Genomic DNA, 21,118 nt, shown 5'->3' on the forward strand with positions numbered 1-21,118 from the left:
ATTTTCATTCTATGATATTGAGTGTTTACTAGTATCTTAACTGCTGGCGCTGTTAAATCTTTGTCATTTTTGTTTTTCTTGTTGGCGTCTTTTGTTAGATTTTATTGTATGTTGGTTTTGACTATTTCTTTTATTGACGTGTTATATTAATGACACAAATTGGGGATGCTGGATACAAATAAATATCACCTTACTCACACAGTAACTTTATACACCTGTCACACAAGTGCTAGCTTAAAAGGTTTAACCCACTATTTATTTTGGATAAGATCTAAAACAATTAATTAATATTTCTGCAAAAACAAGTAGTCCTGTTACATGCTAACAGAGATAATTTGTGTATAAGGATTCAACTTGTTCTGTCATAGTTGTTAACACACAGCTGACACTGTTGGAACAGCAAAAACTTTTATTTCTGCAAATTGCAGTCGTCCACTACCTACGATATTCAGCTTGACGTACCGACCAACTGCTTTCTTCTCCATGGTAAATACTAAATGTTCGCTGTTTGTACCTGGTCCATCGTAATGTGCACATACAACCATGTCATACTGAGTTTTGCCAACACTGATGTCAAGGTTTTGTAGATAAGATCCTGTAAAAAGGAAAACAGCTTATTTTATTTTCAGTGTAATAAAAATGATGACAAATGTCACCTAACATAATTATTTTAAATTTTCCAATAGATAGTCGATTAATTTGACCTGCTGTTTATAAAATTGGTATTTTGAGGAGGTTTTCGTCCTGCAAATTCGCCTCATCAAAGAAAAAACGAAATTTCTTTTAACGTTTAATTTTTTATTGCCCGTTGTAGTAAAAGCTATTGCTGCGTTTAAATGTGCCAATGGCACCGTAATGACCATGAACGTAATGTAATTCCTTTGTTCTAAATAGAACAAATGTTTTAATTAATACAGATTTTCATAGGTGATTTGTTCCATACACCTTTTGACTCTCGGATTTTTTTTTTCTAACTATCGTTCAAAATCCTCCGGATTTTAATATTCAATATCATATTGACCTTTTTACATACATTTGTTTTAACAGTTTCAATCAAATATTTCATAGATATTCATTTTAATGTGACATATTCTATATTGTTTTATTCGAATTGTCGTACATATTCTATTTTCCTTTTTAAAGTCACCTTTTCGATATACCCTTTAAAACTTAAAGCTAGTTTGAAATATGTTTATTGATCTAGTACATAAACAAACGGACTTACTGACGCTATTATTATTTCACAGATGACGACGGATATGATTTTGTAACAACAATCCCGTCCTCTTGTCCGACCTGTTAAATTTAACGTATCATCACGTTTGAATTCACATGAGCAACAAGATTGGTGTCACATATGGAGCATCATCTGCTTATCGCTCCGGAGCACCTCAGATCACACTCTGATTTTGTTGGTGTTCGTGTTGCTCAGTCTTTAGTTTGCGATGTTGTGTTTTGTATATTGTATATTGTTATTAGTATTTTGTTGTTTCTTGTTTTCTGTCAGGGCGTTGTCAATTTGTTTTTGACAAATGAGTTTGAATGGTTTCTTTATATATTTTGCATCTCTCTGACTATAAATATACTTTCGACGCGTAATTAGTAAAATGTCTTGTATCCTAAACTACATATTAAATTATATCATTTTACTTAAACCTTTTTGCAGTAAAATATAATGGCTAAAATAACGTTTTCATTAATTAACATTTGGACACATGCTCTAAATGTAGTATCTACAATTGTACTTTTGAGTATAGAGGTATGAGCTGGAAAATCTTAAGGTTAATACTTGCCTCCAGATTTGTAATTGAAAATGTCGATTTGATGTATGGTGTAATAGTCTCCGAGGTCTACCTCCCAGTATGGCGAATCTTCTGTGGTTGTATGTGTGTACGTAGTTAAGTCATTGTCGACAGCGTTTGAAGGAATATGATTAGTGTCCTGCCAGCTCTGCTCCGCTTTCTTACCAAATGCAACATTTTTTAAGTTTTGGTCCTGACAACCTGTACAAACAAGTTATTTCATCAAATCACAATTGATTTCTATGTTTACCTTACCTTTTCTGATCACACCGGATTGTTCATGTAGCATGAATTTCTTCACTATCCATGCATGAGTGTTTTATGTTTTATTCTGAGTACAAAATTCTGTTGAATCCTTGCTCATAATAAAATGACAAACAACAGTACACAAAATACAACAAAGAAAACAAAAGACTGAGCCAGAAAAAAGGAATATCAATTTCCCTCAATGGATAAGCAGATACTATTTAACATGTTCATCCGTCGAATTGCTTATGTAAATACACATTGGTGACATGAAACGAAGGATGGGTTCTGGTTACGACAATTGGTACATATTCATCGTCATCTGTTGAACAGATATTCCATAACGGCCAACCAACTCGTTACTGCGTCCATTCATTTGTGAAGGAATGATTTAAATTTCTCAACTTGGAACTCTTGATTCAATAACTTCTTTGTGACAAGTATGGCATATCGTATCAATTGGGTCATTTTTTGTTTGTTTTCAAACTACACTTGTCAATATCTAAATGCATTCAAAATATGAGTCGGATTTAACTTAACTGTATCTGTTGTATTCTTAATTTCATGTTCGATGGGAAAGAGGTGTGTATCACAGTCAGTAAAACAAAATAGGCTCTTTATATTGCAGAGACTGAGCAATGAAAATCTTATTCAAACCATAAGAATGTTGCTGGTAACAATAATCAACATGCGGTTGGTAGACTACTTCACGACAGAATACTCCCATTTCAGTCGTTTCTAAATGACCACCGGTGATCAATTCAAATTGTAGTTACAATGAATTGATAATAAAATTTATTTCGCAACGTCATTTCCTAGATAAACACCTGCAACGGCAGCTGATTACCAATCTTAAATCTAAATTAACTTCTCCAAAATTCGCTTAGCACAACTGTATTTTCTACAATTGCATATGTTTAAAAAGTTTCACAGTCATTCTGTTTGTTCCAAAACACTTTGAAATAACTATCTACTAAGTATTATTTTATTAATGTATATGATTTAACAGAGCAATATAGTGAGATCATATTGTGTAAAATATTCGTTTCAAATATTAAAAAAAAAAGTGGATATCAACCCGCTTTGTTCCTGCATTTTAAAATATACTTGAAAACGATAAACCTACTTTCAATATCTAAAAGTGCACTATTGGAACTGCTACAGCATGATTTGATACCTCATAATGTACATGTAGACCTTTGAAAAGATACAAGCAAAAATACAGATTAATGGGGTATTATGATCATATACTTACTATCTTGAACGCAAACATTTTTCCCGTCTCTCAAAGTTTCACAAACTTCTCCTTCTTCACACTGATTTCCAAGGCATGTGTCATATAGAGAATCCTGAAATCAATAGATAAATTTCATGTAAAACATGTTCATTTTTTGACTTATAAGATAATTGCTTTTTAGTTGTTTAATATGACCACATTATCACCTCTATAAATTTAACGCAGTCTATAAACTATCATTACATCAAAACATCATCTTTCCATAAGACGTTTTAGTTTGTCAGATATAAGTATTTACATTTACCAGTTTTGAAAATTAAAACCGAAAAAGACGACGACGTACTGCAATTCATATTGCATTACATAATTCTCGATTAAGTTGCAATAGGATGACAGAAAGATAGACAAATTGGAAAGATCTTTCCAGATTCATAATCATAAAACATCTTTTGAAAAAAAGTAAAATCACAAAAATACTGAACTTAGAGGAAGATCAATTGGGAAAGTCCATAATCACATGGCAAAATCAAACAAAACGCATCAAAAACGAATGGACAAGAACTGTCATATTCCTGACTTGGTACAGGCATTTTCAAATGTAGAAAATGGTGGATTAAACCTGGTTCTATAGCGCTAACCCTCTCACTTTAATGACAGTCTCATCAATTTCCGATATATTTACATTGATGCGTTAAATGAAAGTGTAACTTCATCTTAAGAATTTAAATAATTTGACTTATTCTGTTTTATCAAAACTAATTTATCATTTAAGAATTGGACAAAAGATAGAAAAAAAAGAAAGTATGAGCTATTTCTATGCAAAGTAAATGGAATCTTTTCATATTTAAGAGGCCGACGCCTCCAATATATACATAAATATGATAAACTTACATTTAATGCTTTTATTTTATGTATCTTTAACTTATGTATACAAGGCTTATAACGGAATAGTAATGCTTAAACGTGACTAGACAGTTGACAACATTTGAAAAACAAAAATACACCCGCTTAGCTTTTAGACATTCACAATGTTTCCAGGACAGCTGTTAATTTACTTGTGTATTCAGAGGTTGACATACGATAATTCCTTGAATAAAAAAGAGCCTTTACAATATATAGTACAAACCCTCAATTATAGTTGAAGAAAATAAATAAAACAGGTAAATTTAAACTCTGCTACTTTTACCAAATTATAAAAAGAATAAAACAAAGATACTTTTTCTTTGTCGTTGACAAGGTACTTGGTTAATTCCTAAAAGTAGTCAGAAGCATACTCTTTGGTGTAATAGAAAAACTTAATGGCAAACTGTATAAATTCAATGAAAAGGGCGTAACACCAGATTGATGAATAGCACAACAAAAAAACTTAAATACTACAATACTAAAAAACTCAAATACACACTCTACTAATTTGAGAGTAGTCGCTGTACTGAAAGCTAGTTTAAATCCATTAAAAACTTCCAGAGAAACCGTAATGGGTGCTTTAAAGAGAAAGCCAAATAAAGAAACAACAAATTATTATTATTATTATTATTATTATTATTATTATTATTATCCTACAAAATGTACTAAAGCTTTTAAATTCATCATTGCTTAAAAATGTCGTAGTAATGATTCAAAGAAAACAAAATTAACAAAAAAGGGACACTCCAATGAAAATTCAAAACAGAACATCTTAAGTTTGATTAAATGGCAAAATCAAAAATTCAATCACATTAAACGAATGGATCATTTTGAAGTGTAAAGTGTCGTCAAGAAGGCACATACAATATAAATACAAATGCTGAAATATTGATTGTAAATATTTCTATGGCTAGTACAGTTGTCCATGTTTAAATTGGATTGTAGTGGTGCCGAGACCTGCATACGGTGTATATATCTCCCAATTGATACGATATTCCCGTGCTTGCATTTCCTATCATGATTTTCTTGATAGAGGGTTGTTGCTCACAAGGAAGCTATTAAATCAAGAGTTCCAAATGGTGGAGTTGAAATCATCTCTTCGTTAATTTTACGGACGCCATCGCGAGTTGGTTGACCGTTATGTAATAACCGTTTCACAAATGATATCGAATATGTTCCTAACGTCGTAACTACAATCCCCTTCCCTTTCATTAATGTGACCTACCGAATTAGACTATTTACCGGATTTGATATCTCATAAGCAACACGACGGGTGCCACATGTGGAGCAGGATCTGCTCAACCTTCCGGAGCACCTGAGATCACCCCTAGTTTTTGTGGGGTTCGTGTTGTTTATTCTTTAGTTTTCTATGTTGTGTCATGTGTACTATTGTTTGTCTGTTTGTCCTTTTCATTTTTAGCCATGGCGTTGTCAGTTTATTTTCGATTTATGAGTTTGACTGTCCCTCTAGTATCTTTCGTCTCTCTTTTAAAGATTATTGATTGATTAATACATGCAGTACACGTATATATCTTGCTGTAGATTTTCTTATTCATTTGTTGTCATTTTACAAATGTAAGTGAAAGTTTAACCTTTCTTATTGTAGAACCAAATGGAATAACAATGAAATGTTTTGTCAAACAGGAATTAAAATCTGATACTGATTTGAATAGTATTAGCCTTTTTATAAAGCATGATATCCTATCAAATATCTATCCATATTGTTGATACGAAAACGTGTGTTTAAAAATATATTGTTTTGTTTTTGTCATGACTACCAACATTTGATCAGCTGGTATAATAAAAAGACAGTAAAAAGACAATTTATTATTATTATTCATTACAGGTTTTCAAAGAGGACTTGGCAATAAAAACGAAACTAAATTCAAAGATAGTAGATTAAAATGATAATTCATTTACAACGAATTATTTTATGTAGGGTAGAATAGTGATGTAAATATATAAAATATAGCATACTTAGACTTTTGTTCAACTGCACAGACAGAAGAGTGATCAAAACCAAATGTTTGTTCAGAAATATATTCTGATGCTCAGTAGTGGTATACTATAACTTCAAGCTGGTTGTGCATTTGAACTAATATTAAACTGATTTTTTTTTTGTAGTTTTGAAAGATAAACCCTTTCTATTATGCTTTATTTGTTTATCATGTTTATCGGTTCTCTTTAAAAGAGAGACGTAAGATGCTAGATTGACATTTATATCATAAGTCGAAAACAAATTAACTACGCGATGGTTAAAATAGAAAAGAACAACATACAAATAAAAGTACACAAAACACAACTTAGAAAACTAAAGACTGAGCAACACGAACCCTACCAAAAACTGTGGATGATCACAGGTGCACATGTTAAAAACAACACGTTTAATAATTTATTGCGTCCGAAATGCTTTCCTGGATTTACCTTCATCAGGAACGCTCAAAGCCAAATATTTGAAATTCGAAGATGTATAAGTACCGAAACTGTTGAAGAGCTATATGTCAAAAATACCTAGGTTAAATAGCCAAATTCATCTAAAGCCAACTTTGCCTAAGGGAGTTGAAACCTTGGTTTCTTAATAATTTCAAATTTTATAAACGGACAATTTTGATAACGTTTGTTAAATCATATCAGTATCGAAATACTGACTACTGAGCTGATGATACCCTCGGGGACTGATAGTCCACCAGCAGAGGTATCGACCCAGTGTTAAACTGTGATTTAATGATAATCAGTTGAAACTTTTACGATTTATATCATTTTTTTATGAGACCGGTTTAGACATTTTTTGTCGTCATAACAATAGCAAAAACCTATTGAATGAAGTTTAGAACGAGACAAATTACCAAGAGCAAAGTTTCATAACTGGCATAAGGAAATAAATAAACCCAAAGAAAACAATGGACTCAGACCAAAGATAGTAGCAGAATTATACAACCTCATACATAATGATTCATCAGCTATCATACCTCAAGTAACCATATCAGACTTAGTAGTGCATGAACCTAGAGCATCGCATGACTATCTTACACATCTAAAAGGGAAAGTGAAGTAAAATTGCAACCGATCAACGTAAAGAACTATCGCGATGTCAAAAATCATTAGTATGTTTGGACAATATTTGATATCCCAAGATCACAATCATCTACTTGATTGGTCATTCCTTCTGTACAATAACTAAATATAGGCAACATCAGTATACCGTTGTCGAAATTCATAAATCGATAGAGAAAAAAACCAATCCGGGTTATAAACTAAAACAGAGGGAAACGCATTAAATATAAGAAGAGAACTATGACACAACAGAAACAAAACGCTAAAGTGTAATACTTAGTACATGACATATTAAGTAAAACATGGTGGGTTGAACCTAGTTTTGCGGCTAGCCACACCACGTGTTTCTATGGCAATGTTGAATATAACATTAAAATGACAACATTCCAGGACAGGACTACAGTACAAATAAATCCAAGAGCATTAAGGACACATAAAAACACAAATAAACATTATAATAGAACATTTCGACAGGCAAATAGTTATCAAAGGTACCAGGGTTATAATTTATTTCACCATACGTGCGTTTCATCTACATAACACTCAGCAGTGACGCTCAGATCAATATAGTAAAGAAAGCCAAACAAGTGCAAAGTTAAACTTTCCTTTCACAGTTTTTTGAAATAGCAATTGGTGCATAGATGTAGAATCATGTTATTGTGGTCTTCTATTTTCTATGTTAAAGTTTATACTATTTAACCGTTTGACAGAGTCTGTTTCATTTCATTTTGTCGTAAAATTATTCTGTTATCAATATGATACAACATATTTGCTCTCGTTGAATTGGAAATATTTGAGATGTTTTATTTCAACGTTTCACCAGCTCTTAATAAAAATTTATTTATAAAGAATTTTTCATTATTTTATGTAAGCTAAGCATGCCTTACCCCTCTAAAGCGATCTATTTCTACATAGACATATCCGTCTTTATTGTGGAAATCAGCTATAGACATTGGTTTCACATTGAGTTCACATGTTAACATGGCTCTGTTATAATTGTAGGAGTGACACTTTGGTCTTCGTATACACTTGTTAAAGCACAACCTTGGTGATATCTTTTCAAAAGTGCGAAATACCAATCCATCGAGCCTTGTGTTCAATGTGTCAGGTTCTATGCGGAAGATGCCTGTTCTACTTTCTTCTGCAGATACATTTGACAGAATAAACACGAAGGCCCAGGTCGTCATATCTATGTTAATGTTTATGATCATTTTCCTTCTTCCTTTAAGCAGTCTATCAAAGTAAAGTTTGAACCAGTTTTGTTATCCAATACTTTAAAGCACTTATACTTCATAAATGAACACCCGTGACTAATAGATAGTTTCGTTTATTTCATCACATAAGAATCAATTGTTTTGTCAAGCATACAAAATGATGATTTATCATATTACATACATTGTGACAAAATGACAAATCGATCAAAAAAAGTTTTTCAAAAAGGGGAATACGATCGTGACGAAGGAGCAATAAAAAATTCGGAGAAAAACGGATAGCTTCTTGATCATCAGAACAAGCTTGAAAAGACTAGAACAAATTTACAGCAGGATTCAGCACTTAGAACCATTTCAAATAATATGTGAAATTATTTTGCGTCTTACTCGACTGAAGTTAATGCAAAAAGAACATCGTCTGTACCAAGTCATGACATTGACAGTTGTTTTACTTTCAATTGCTGTATGAGCTTCTGATTTTGCCACTTGATACATAACTATGAGTTAGTGGCTCGTAGTGTTTAAGTTGATTTTAAATTTGAAATCTGCATACTTAAATTTATGACTTTAATGGAAACAGATCTTTTAATTCTACTAATAAACTTTTTGAATTAAAAAAATCCGCTAATTGTTAGTGAGGTTGTATCATTTGAATACTTTTGATATCTTAGATAAATTAATTATCTGTAAATTGTTACGGGATTTAAATTTCTAATTGTTTGTTAAATAATACATATTGGCTTATTTTTTTTTTTATATACATCAATATTTGCTTGAGCTTACAATTTCATAGTTTAAAACTTATTAATTCAAATTTAGTAAATGTTATAATAGTTACCGTATAACAACATTTTACAATCAATTTTATTATAAAACTATTTAGTTTTGATGTCATATGAAAATAAAATGTGTTATGATTTTCAATGAAGCAACTACCCCACCAAAGTTCAAAATACGTTCATGTTAAAAATCTAGGCAATCGATTTGTCTTCAGCAATAAGAAAAACCAATATCGTATAGTCGGTTATAAAAGGACCAATAACAATCACTGAACAATAGACTCCTGTGTGTGACAGGCAAAGAAAGAGTATGGTGGGGTTAAGATATTTGTGAGCATATAATCGTACCCCTAAATTCGGACAGTAACACACAGCACAACATAAGAACTAACTGTAAAAGTCAGTGGCTTAACTCAAAAGATAGATACGTGGTAAAAAACTAACATAAAACTATTCAACTTTGCTCTTGTAATGAGCTTTCTGACTATTTTGATCTGGGCGTCACTGATAATTCTTATGTATACGAAACGTGCATATGTGTATCAAATTATAAGCCGGGTATCTAAAACTATAATAAAACATGAGACACAAAACATCAAAACACGCGTACTCGCAGTTACTAAACGTTAGTTCAAATCCAGGTAATATTCAAAGATAAATCAACTCTCTCAAAATTAAGTTTAAATCATTACACATCCAAAAAGTAAAATCACAAAAATACTGAACTCTCGGGAAAATTCAAAAAGGAAAGCCCTTTATCAAATGGCAAAATCAAAAGCTCAAACACATCAAACGAATGGATAACAACCGTCATATTCCTGACTGTGTACAGGAACGTAGAAAATGATGGATTAAACCTGGTTTTCAAGCTAGCTTAACCTCTCACTTGTATAACAATCGCATCAAATTCCATTATATTGACAACGATGTGTGAAAAAAACATCTTAAAAAATGATCTTAATCACTAAAAAACAAACAAATAGTCAACAAAGAAGCACAAAATGGCATTTAGACCAAGTATTTAACCAAAAGCTGATTTAAGTATAAAGTATAAGTATAATAAAAGTATCGACAGGATGTAGGATAATATCTCTAAAAGTACATTCAATAATGTTTTATATTTGCAAATTCAAAATCAATATTAATACCAATAAAACGGTATTTTATTACTGTGTTAAGTTAAGAACGTTCATATTTCACTGCCTTTTACTCCGGGCGATCTACCTATTTTATAAATAAATTTAATTAATTGCAAATGGACGTTTAAGGCGTATGGTAAGTTTGGATCCAATAGAAATGTTTACGATCATCTGCATCCAAGCTATTTTCAACTAATTGTTACATTTATTTACTTTAAATTGCAAATCCATTTTTTTTAAAGAATAAACCTAATTAAGGAGTTTGTAAAAAAACAGGTTTTCGGAATATCATCTAGTTCTAAAAGGACTCTCCGCGCAAATAATCTGCTTACACAATTGTACCAAAAGTCATTTTAAAAACGAGGAATCTTTGCAGTCATTTTCAATACAATTAATCATAGTAGTCAAAAATACATCTTTTCCCAAAAACGAGACTGACATTTTAGTGACGTCATGTTCTCTCCTGTAACGATGGTGCTTGCTTTCAACCAAGCAAAAATCAATCGATCAATAACTTATAAAAAATAAAATATGTAACTGTACACTTTCTTTTTCTGTATCTTTTAAATGAAAAATAAATGTAAACTTTTAAAACAAAAAGTTGACTATCTAAAACCTTGTGCTACCTGGATCAAATCTGGTTACAGAAACATTAAAATACGCATGTTGTTATAATTTGTGTATGCAAATATAGTATAATGGTTATAAGATATCTATATCGCTATTCCAGTTGATCAATAATACTGTTACAAATTGACAATGTTACTGATATCTTATGTATCGAAACGTTTCAGCATAGTCGTTGTAATTGGAGAAACATTTTATACAATATCAAAAATGTGCGAATGATGAATATGTATGTGCAATATGTAACATATATTTACTAGTTTAGCATGTTTAGGTAAACATGAATTCTATAATTTGCACTTTATTTATTTGGCAACATTAGTCCTGTTGATACATCGGATATATATCTGCATGCTGTATTGTAATTCTAATTATAAAATAGACAGTATTTAAAATAGTATGAAAATTATTTGGTACGCCAAACCCCCGTGTCATCTAATTGAGACTATTCAGTGGCACTTGAATATAATTATTGGAAAGTCAGATCATATACAAAAGTGGAATACAGACGTATAGGTATTCAATAAATTAGAATGGTCGGTGTTGTGTATCAGTGATCATTTACATTAACGTACCAATTGAGGAACGGTTATTCGGAGATTTATTCAAGTAGTTAACATGATTCATAATCATTTTTGTTAGTTTGCATTTGTTGATGTTTTTATTGATTTGTAAGAATGCTGACCTTGTGTTTAAAAGTTATTCATTACATAATTTTGGATTATGTTTAATAGATAACAGCGAATAATGTTAATGGTATCGTTTGTATAAAATATTTCTGCAAATGTGATACATATAGCTCCCTTGATATTTCAAATCTTGTTTTACAAAAGATGTCAATCGTCACAGAATATAAACTGAATAATTGAATACCAATTCTCTGTTAACATCAAAGTGTCAAGATTGAAGCTTGGCACGCAGTCGAGGATTGTTTCCGTATTGTTATAATTTGATAACTATTATCAAATATTAAGAAACAAATGGTATTTCACTTAGTTGCTATTGTGTTTTCCATGGTCACATTGATCCTGTATGTTATTACAATATTTAAATGCAACATTTTAATTGAACAAATTACAGTGGAAAGGTTTAGTCTGCTGTTTATAATTTTTCATTGTCTCTTTCAAATCCATTTTTTCAGATGTACCACTCCCATGTAAAGGCAACAGTAGTACACCGCGGTTCAATAGTTGTAAATCGATATAGATAGAACAAATCAGGGTATAACCAAAAAAATCGAGGGAAACACATCAACTGTAAGTGGAAAACAACACAACACCAGAAACACTGAAATGCAACATACATAGAAACGAACTATTTGATAACAACTGCCATATGCTACTAATGTATTGTTTTGTGAATATATACTAAAAATGCGATGTGCATAACCATAACGGCCACTTCTGGCGGAAACGGATACTGCCACCAAAACCAACGGCATAATTCAAGATTTAAAGTCAAACTCCTTTCTTTTCAAAATTATTAGAAACGGACCCTTTCACCTGGACCCGTTTCTTATAATTTTGAAAAAGGAAGGAGTTTGACTTTAAATCTTGAATTATGCACAAAATTTTATTAACAAAAGAAAGTTTACGTCGAAACCATGTAAGTATGGCTAATACTGTTCTAATTAAAGCGGAAATAATTATCATTTTGGTGGAACAAGAGTTGCACAACACATAGTCACTAGTTTAAAATGCTAATCAAATATAAAAGGAATACATGTTCGTTGGGATAAGTGGTTTCTAGATGACAAAAAAACATCCGAGGATTCCGTGGACACAGCAATTGTATCACTTACCTTACAATCAACGAGCCGGGTTTTTTCAAGGAACGTCTCGTACTTTTTCCCAAGAAGTTAATTGGAAAGTAACTTAACCTTATAGATAAATATTTAGTATCTACCTCATCAATAATAAAAGATGGTCATGAGTTATAGATTCTATGTGCAGCAGTTGCGTATCTTTTTATTCTTTTTTTTTACAGTGTTCCCTTTATTTGTCTTCGTGCTATTATGTTTGATTGAGTGGACTTTTAGAATGGCACGGTATTCATCCATCCAGCGAATGGGCTTGAACGTTCCTGATGTAGATTGGTTTGGCTGGGATGAGATTCTGACGCTAAAGAAAGACGCAATAGAATCAAGTTTAACCCACCATATGCTTCGAAAAGTACCTTTTTTGAGTCAGGAATTTGACAGTTGTTTTTCACTCGTTCCGTTTGTCGATAACTTTTGATTTTGTCATATGTTTGTTATTTGATACAAGATGATTATTGATTTTAATGTGTCAGTTGGTACTATAAAAGACCTTTAACTTACTGTTCAGATGTTAATGCAGGCATGTGTTCTTAAGATAAAACATATTTGCGTGTGTTCTTATATGTAGTAATACGCATATGGCGTGTATTCATTTGATAATCGCAGAGGACGAATGATTAAATTATCGTATGGTATGATTTATTGACCGTTCATGACATTATGGTCAAACTTCCTATATTAACTGATCATGTATGACTCATTCTGTATTTATCATTAAGTATGGATAAGTATGTTTATCTTTGTTTTAAGCATTAATCCTATAAAATCCAGTATTACTTATTATGGGGTTTTGTTCCGTTTATAAGAATATATATGATGTGTAGGACTCATATGGTGTAAGGCCAACATACATGAACAGATACCGCCTGTAACATCATAGGGTCACGCCCCTCCAAAAAGGCGCCAAGGTTTTAAGACCTGTAACAAACACCTCTCCCCTTCTACTAATCTCACGAAATGTTTTATTCAAATGAAACTTAAAATCCAGAGAGCGCTTCGAACGCATGAACTTCAAAAATATTGTTACATATTTTTAAACATTGACCTTAAAACATAGTCTTATACTTTTATTGTTTATCGCACCGTTTAAAACTGTCCTTCAAAAAGTAGTACTCCTGAAAAAATGTTATATTTTTCACTTGCATAGACACTAGCTTGGTGGAGATTTTGAACCCAAATGCGATCATGTTTGTCAAGTCTGACGTTTATTGTGTGTGAAGCCAATTCGTAGCTATCCCCACCTCCGGTCCACAGACGTACCAGCTCTTTACCATTCTGAACTAACTGCAAATGAATCCCATTGTGTGGGTCTCCCATCAAACTGGCTGATAAACTATAAATTCCGCTAACTGGGACTTCAAATATTCCGGAGGTAGAATCGTATGCATTTCCGGTGTTTGTTAGTGTAGTATCGTAACGAATGATCTGTTGTGCCCCAGCGGTAATACTGTGGTTAAGCAGGGCTGTAAACGCAACAACCTGACTAGGATGTCCTGAAATGTAGATTACAATTAGATTTCACCTTGTCGCATAAAAAGATATGTTATTTTTATACTCAAGACAACTTATATAAAGTTTAAAGTTTTAAAATGTGACCTTGTTGATAAATCCCGTTGAGATCATAGAATGTTTCATTCTTCGAGATAGTCGTAGAATATATATGTGTCTTTAGTTACTTTCAAATACTCTGTCGTATGTTTTTGTGTTGATTTTGTCAACTTCGGCACCAAATCCAAACTTAATTACCATCCAAAGTTTTCAATCAGCAATCACAGAATTGAATTATATAAGCACGTTGTACCTTCCCTTTCATGAATGTGTCCTACCGAATTAGACTATTTACCGGATTTGTTATAACATAAGCAACACGACGGGTGCCACATGTGAAGCAGGATCTGCTTACCCTTCCGGGGCACCTGAGATCACCCCTAGTTTTTGGTGGGGTTCGTGTTGCTTATTTAGTTTTCTATGTTGTGTCATGTGTTCTATTGTTAACAGTTTGATTGTCTTCTTTCATTTTTAGCAAGTCGTTGTCCGTTTATTTTCGATTTATGAGTTTGTCTGTCCCTCTAGTATCTGTTCTGTTGTTCCTCTTTTTGTACACACGTATCATCTAATAACAACTTAAGATTGTAAGCATGTCATACCTTAAACAAAAATCTTACCTGACAGACGTAGGCTTTTCAATTGATTGGTTAAATTCATTATCTGTGAAAAGATCAAGAATCAATTTAAAATCTCGACTGAAATGAAATGATAATTCAAAACAGTGCATTTGTAAGAGCCATAAAGAATATGTTTAACAATAACGGTACCAATTTAATTACCAAACTACTGGTTTAAAGAGATGAAATTACGGAATAGTCACAACTATACGTAGACAAAAGCAACCACTAATATGAATGAAGTCATATCATTTCGTATCGCTGACTAAAAAAAAATTAAGAATGGCTTATTTTGAATTTCTTTTTGTTTTTAATTAATAGTGCATAACTTTTAAAACAATTGTACAGTCAGTCAGAAATATGTGCACATTTTGTTCGAACGCATTCCAAAACAGCCATGCTTTTTTTGATTAGTATAATAAAGACTTCTATGTTGTGATTTTATTTTCAGTTTAGGGTTGTTCGGCACCTGTAATCCGCTGTATTTGGTTGCCCCTTCCTTAGTCAGAAACCTGTACGGTTGTTCAGTGGTTGTCGTTTGTTGATGTGGTTTATAAGTGCTTCTCGTCTCTCGTTTTTTTATATAGATTAGACCGTTGGATTTCCTGTTTGGGTGGTTCACATGCCAGGGGCGGATCCAACAATTTTTGAAAGGAGGCTCCAACCCAGGATAACGCGGGGTCCAACTATATATCCCCATTCAAGAGCATTGGTCTTAAAAAAAAGGGGGGTCAAAAATTTATTTTTTTAATGTTTGTTTTCATATTATTTTCGCTTTTGAATTTTTGATTTCTTTAGCCTACTCCGACTGTTTTTTAAGTTTCGTTCTTGTGAAATTTATATCTTCCTCTTATGTTTTCTGTCCCAAGCCATTGTCCCGTGACCTAGTAACTTTCAGACGTTAATGAACAATAAACCCAGTATATCACCAAAGGAAGACATCAGAACAAACAAAAGTGCATTGGTCGAATAGCCTTATATTTTTACGAATGGTGCAGGTTTTTTTTCTTACTATTTTAACCCTATGGTTTACTGTTTTGCCATTATCATGATTATATTGGAATTCTATAGCTAATTACTGACTATTTTTAAAACCAGAAACAAAATGATTTTTTTCCTACCTGAGCATCTTTTTCATTTAAACGGTTCGTAAGCTGTGCTATTTTCTGATCCTTTGACGAAGACTGCGCCATCAAAGTTTGAATTTGAACATCAATTTGATGTAAACGAGATTCCACGTAATCACCATCGTTTACCAGCAATCTTTTTTCCAAATTTGAACAAGTTACTACAAAACAGAGATTACAAACCAATAGCACTTTCAATAAGCAAGCAGATGAAAAAATATGCTCCATGTTTATTCTCCGATTTCAATATTAGTCAACATTCGATCTAGAACGCACAATATTGATAAGAACGTGCCCTTCCTTCAGTCTTATATATTCTTATCGAAATATTTGAGAATAAATCATTTTGATTAAGAACTAGTATAGTATTTATATATATGTATAAATGTATGTACCACACGAAGAAACAGTTTCTTCCATTTTAAAAGGTTATTGCAAATTAGTATAAACTGGTAACATAAATGGTGTGCAATGTTTTATGTCTGGTGGAAATAGTTTACACTGGTTATTGAGGCTGCTGTTTGTATCTTAGTCTATTTATTACATTCGGAGCACCTGCTATCACCCCGGTGTTCTAGTGAGGTTTATGAAGCTATTAAAAGTCTTTAGTTTTGTGTTTGTGAACTATTGTTTTTCTTTTTGTCGCTTACCATTTTGTTTTCGTCATAGCGTTACCAGTGAGTTTGTTTTCGAGTTGACCCTTTTGTAAGAGTTCGCTTTTCTTCTAACTGTCTTGAATTTGCCTGATAAACCTTTGCAACTGATTGTTATAGTATGTTCATATGTTGTGCTGGTACTACACTGTCCAAGGTTTTTGGGAGGGTTGGGACCTCGCAAACATGAGCAACCACCGCAACATTCTGTATGTGCCTGTTCTAAGTAAGGATCATGTAACTATGTGGTTGTTATTGTTGCTATATATACCAATTTTTCCATTCATAATTTTGTACATGAATAAGGTCCTTAGTTTTCTTGTTTAACATTTGTTTTGTGGCCTTTTATAGCTAGCCATGGATGGTATCTGTTGGCGAGTTGTCTTATTGGCAATCATACCACATCTTTTTATTTCTATAGTTTACTTTATACATATATGTAAACTTAGTCAATAGAAGCGTAGATTAAGTAGAAAATGCTGAGGTGTAAGTATATGTATTTTAGAAGTAAAATTATATGCTTTTAATATTATTTTGTGACATTTGATTCCATAAATTGAGTGACATACCTTTTAATAATGAGAGGCTGTTAAAACCTTTTAAAGTTATCTTTATGTCAAGTTATACGATTGTAGGTCTTTTATTGTCGGACCCAAAAGATTATTGGATTGAGAAAGCTTTATGTCATTATTACCAAGATTATATTTCAGAATCATTACTCAATTGGGATAACTTTACACAAACATTGTGCCAGAACCGTCATGTATTTGAGGAAATGATCTGGAATTTTTTTTATCACTTCTTCTTCCAGCGGCCTGGTTGTTCAAATATTCATCCCCCTTATTCAGTCATCTTCAATAGCTAACCACTGGCTATACCATGAGATCTGGAGCACACAGCTGATGGTAGCATTTCTATTCAAATTTCTTATATCCAAAGCAAATTCCTATTCAGAAGTTTTTAATTTAATAATACAAGTCCGATTGAAGAAGGCACAATACCATGCATGTTTCAAAGCAAAGATCAACACAAACACCTATGACATCATCTGACAGTGTACGTATTAGGCAGCACCCATTTGATTTTCTGGGGGGGGGGGGGGGGGGGGGGCTATGGTTTTTTTTGGAAAAAAAAGTTTGTTTCCAGTTTTTGGAGAAAAAAATAATTTGTTTTTGATTCTGAGAAGAAAAAAAATTGTTTGTTTCACCCTCAGCTGCCACTATATGTAATGCTAAAATTGAAAGAAAAAAATTGTTTTCGATTTGTCGCGAAAAAAATAAATTGTTTTTCGCCACAGGCGAAAAAAAAAGTTTGCACAGAAAAAAAAAACCATAGCCCCCCCCCCAGAAAATTAAATGGTTGCTGCCTTAATAATTCATACAATTCTAACAATACTAATATACTATTTCCTTACATTTAGGTCGTTCTATCCTCCTAATTTATTTTTGAAGTATGAGTGCTAAACACGTGGTATTTTCGTTAAAGATCAAATCTGGAGGTTAATGTAATATTTTGTTTAAGGTTACATGTCCTATAGTCAGCTTTTGAGATAATAAACAAAATATAGCAAGCTCAAAGCAGCGTTCATATTTTTAAACATTGCACATCAACATGTTCTTGTTCTGATATACATGAAATATTTCACACTGGACGTTTTGCGTCTTTCAAACACAAACACAGTAAAAGCAAGATTTAATATTTAATGGATCATATTCAGATATAGTGGTAGCCTGTTTGCCTTTAGTGTAGGAGCTTGTGGTTCGAGATGAGTGTTTGCATCTTAAATATACTAGTTAATAATTAAGCTTTAAGGATTATTACTACTGAAAGTTTTTATCTCGGTCTTTACCTTACAATCAGCAAGACAATATTTCAAACAAAATACATGGTTTGGTGGCAGAGAGGTCTAAGTGGTTCATCTACTCAATTCAAAGTTGACAAGAATTGCAAGTTTTCCTTCTGAGCCTCAATCAAAACTGACCAATACTGTATTATAACCAGTAGTTCTGCAAGTGGACTTAATCTCCAACAATCAATAAATCAAAATTGCCACATGTTATCTTCAAACTAGAATCTATTACAAACTTGAAATTTAAGAGTTTTCTCATTTTTCAAATAGTAATATACCATATGCCTCACTCAATGGCACCTGCATACATGAATTACAAAAATTTGCTACGTTAAATATGTGCATATACACAGGCCTCATTGACAGTATTGAGCTCTTAATTAGTGCAAAATAAAAACTGCTCCTCAAAGCCTTTGTTCAGAACAATAAAACTGAGAATGGAAATAGGGAATGTGTCAAAGAGACAACAACCCGACCAAAGAGCAGATAACAGCCGAAGGCCTCCATTGGGTCTTCAATGCAGCGAGAAACTCCTCCACCTTGGTTGTCTTGGATAATACATAAAAGGATAATATGTATGAACTATATTTAGAGCAGAAACAATTTGTTTACTTACCATGCTTATTCGCAGTGTCTTTAATCAGTGGCAGATCCAAAAAAATTCAGAAGTCGGGGCCCACTTACTGCCTTAGAGGGGGCTCATCATACTTTTTCTAGCAATGATGAACAACCGTGCCAGGTTACATTCCCCAAATCCAAGGTGATTGTAAGTTAGAGAGCAGAAACAATTTTGTACATATGTACAGGATTGAGACTATTAGTAATTTGAAAGGTTTTTTAGCATGATCTTCATTGTTGTGTCCTTTAATTTGTACAAACTAGCTTTCAGTAACTGCTAGCACTCTCAAATCATACTTTAGTTTTAATTTGGTCTGTTGATACAATTTGTGATGCATTTTTGTTATTTGATATTTACTTATTTTGTGTCCCATCTTGTCTCACTATTCATGTTTTTTTTTAATATATACCACATTTGATTAGTATTAAATATGCTATAATTCCACTTCAGTTCTCGTACTATGAACAACAAATTTATTTATTTTGTAAAAAAATATTTCTGTACTACACGTACTCCTTACAACAGAATTATTTTATTTACCCGTGTCATTTTTTTATTCAATGGTATTTTGTCCAAGTTCATTGTTGTCTTTCTGTTATTGTTTTACATCTTGCCTCCACCCTTGATTTATTAATTTTGTATTTGAGACAATATCTGAAAAAGTCTAATTTTTGGAAATAAGAAAAAACAACAATTTTTTTTTTAGACCCAGTATTTTAATAGCACAAATCGAAGAACACACATTGGGGATCTAGGAACTGTTGTCTGTAATTCAAACAATTGTTTAATAAGGAAACAATGGCTATTTTAAAAATGGTACAAAAAAAATCCAGTTCTTTCCTGTTACCAAAGTGAATCAATTTTAAAAAGTTTCTAATGGGAATAAGGAATAAGTTTAAGACACTATTTGTGGTTTACTAGTATATCCTGCAATAGTTTATCAAATGCCAATTATTGATTTTAGCATTTGCAATACAAAAGGTTTAGAAATATACGTAAATATAGTCAGATATGTCGGTAACATGAAAGAATCTTGAGTAACAGCACAACGGTAACAGGACAGAGTTGGTAACAGAAAGGATTTTTCTGCTTTACTTTAATGTTTAAGAAAAATACATCATTTTAAATTGGTCACAATTGGAAGATAGCAGCAAACAATGTCATTTATCCTTTGAAACTGTATTTGTAAGATGAAAAATCTGCCTAGGTAATGAAAAATTCTAAAATAAATTCCTTTCTGTTACTATCTACTATACTAGAATTGCACAATGTTCTCCGCTGTTATCAAAAGCAAAAAACCTATTTTTTTTATTCAATATACTGTATATTCTTTTGAAATTTATTTTATATGGTGGTGATAACTTATATTAAATGAAATGGTTGGCATATAGTAGATTAACTTTTCGATTCTTCAGTAAAATTGTCTTGAACATCCTTCCTGTTACTGATGATGGTTATGCTGTTACTTTTTATCAGGTAACATGACAGAACGTAACAGAAAGGAATTACGCGAGAGTTTTTGTCCTTTTTATCACATTAAATGTAAGTGTATTTCCTGTGACATATAACTTTTAAAAAGATGATATAAAAACACACTTAATGCTGTGGTGCACACTTAAAAATATTCTCAGAAAGTGTAAGAAAAGGCTGTAACAGGATAGAACACCATTAAGTATTTTTCTATAAATTCTTACCTTGGATGGGCTTGAATTTTCAAACCTGGCCGCCTTTCCAACTATTTCTTTGTACTAATGCATTCAGGAAATGATGCTCTTCACAATACATAATGGGAAAATAACTCTTGGTCTTGTAAACGTTTCCACAGGTAAAAAAAAACCCAGTGGTAACAGGAGGGAAATCACCCCTGGGGACAAATTTTTTTTCTGTT

At 32.3% G+C, this 21,118-nt stretch overlaps 2 protein-coding genes across 2 annotated transcripts; both read right to left on the minus strand.

Moving 5' to 3' along the window:
- Nucleotides 1-238: 238 nt before the first annotated feature.
- On the minus strand, nucleotides 239-8,561 carry LOC139492343 (uncharacterized). Its single transcript, XM_071280553.1, has 4 exons — nucleotides 8,130-8,561; nucleotides 3,304-3,397; nucleotides 1,794-2,003; nucleotides 239-595 (listed from the first exon to the last, which is right to left on the minus strand). The coding sequence occupies exons 1-4, from the start codon at nucleotides 8,451-8,453 to the stop codon at nucleotides 372-374; spliced, it is 852 nt and encodes a 283-aa protein (XP_071136654.1). The 5' UTR covers nucleotides 8,454-8,561; the 3' UTR covers nucleotides 239-371.
- Nucleotides 8,562-13,869: 5,308 nt separating this feature from the next.
- LOC139492344 (cerebellin-1-like) lies at nucleotides 13,870-16,396 on the minus strand. Its single transcript, XM_071280554.1, has 3 exons — nucleotides 16,104-16,396; nucleotides 14,983-15,025; nucleotides 13,870-14,310 (listed from the first exon to the last, which is right to left on the minus strand). The coding sequence occupies exons 1-3, from the start codon at nucleotides 16,335-16,337 to the stop codon at nucleotides 13,904-13,906; spliced, it is 684 nt and encodes a 227-aa protein (XP_071136655.1). The 5' UTR covers nucleotides 16,338-16,396; the 3' UTR covers nucleotides 13,870-13,903.
- Nucleotides 16,397-21,118: the final 4,722 nt, after the last annotated feature.

The sequence above is a fragment of the Mytilus edulis genome, chromosome 10, assembly GCF_963676685.1.
Source record: "Mytilus edulis chromosome 10, xbMytEdul2.2, whole genome shotgun sequence".
Classification (NCBI taxonomy): domain Eukaryota; kingdom Metazoa; phylum Mollusca; class Bivalvia; order Mytilida; family Mytilidae; genus Mytilus; species Mytilus edulis.

What these genes read in the sequence shown, in the direction of transcription:
- LOC139492343 (XM_071280553.1), bottom strand. Translation starts at nt 8,453, where the DNA reads ATGATCATAAACATTAACATAGATATGACGACCTGGGCCTTCGTGTTT. An exon ending in AAATGTTTGCGTTCAAGATA is followed by an intron (nt 2,004 to 3,303) that starts GTAAGTATATGA and finishes TTGTTTGTACAG; the next exon opens with GTTGTCAGGACCAAAACTTA. An exon ending in TTTCAATTACAAATCTGGAG is followed by an intron (nt 596 to 1,793) that starts GCAAGTATTAAC and finishes TCCTTTTTACAG; the next exon opens with GATCTTATCTACAAAACCTT.
- LOC139492344 (XM_071280554.1), bottom strand. Translation starts at nt 16,337, where the DNA reads ATGGAGCATATTTTTTCATCTGCTTGCTTATTGAAAGTGCTATTGGTT. An exon ending in TAAATGAAAAAGATGCTCAG is followed by an intron (nt 15,026 to 16,103) that starts GTAGGAAAAAAA and finishes ATCTTTTCACAG; the next exon opens with ATAATGAATTTAACCAATCA. An exon ending in GAAAAGCCTACGTCTGTCAG is followed by an intron (nt 14,311 to 14,982) that starts GTAAGATTTTTG and finishes TCTACATTTCAG; the next exon opens with GACATCCTAGTCAGGTTGTT.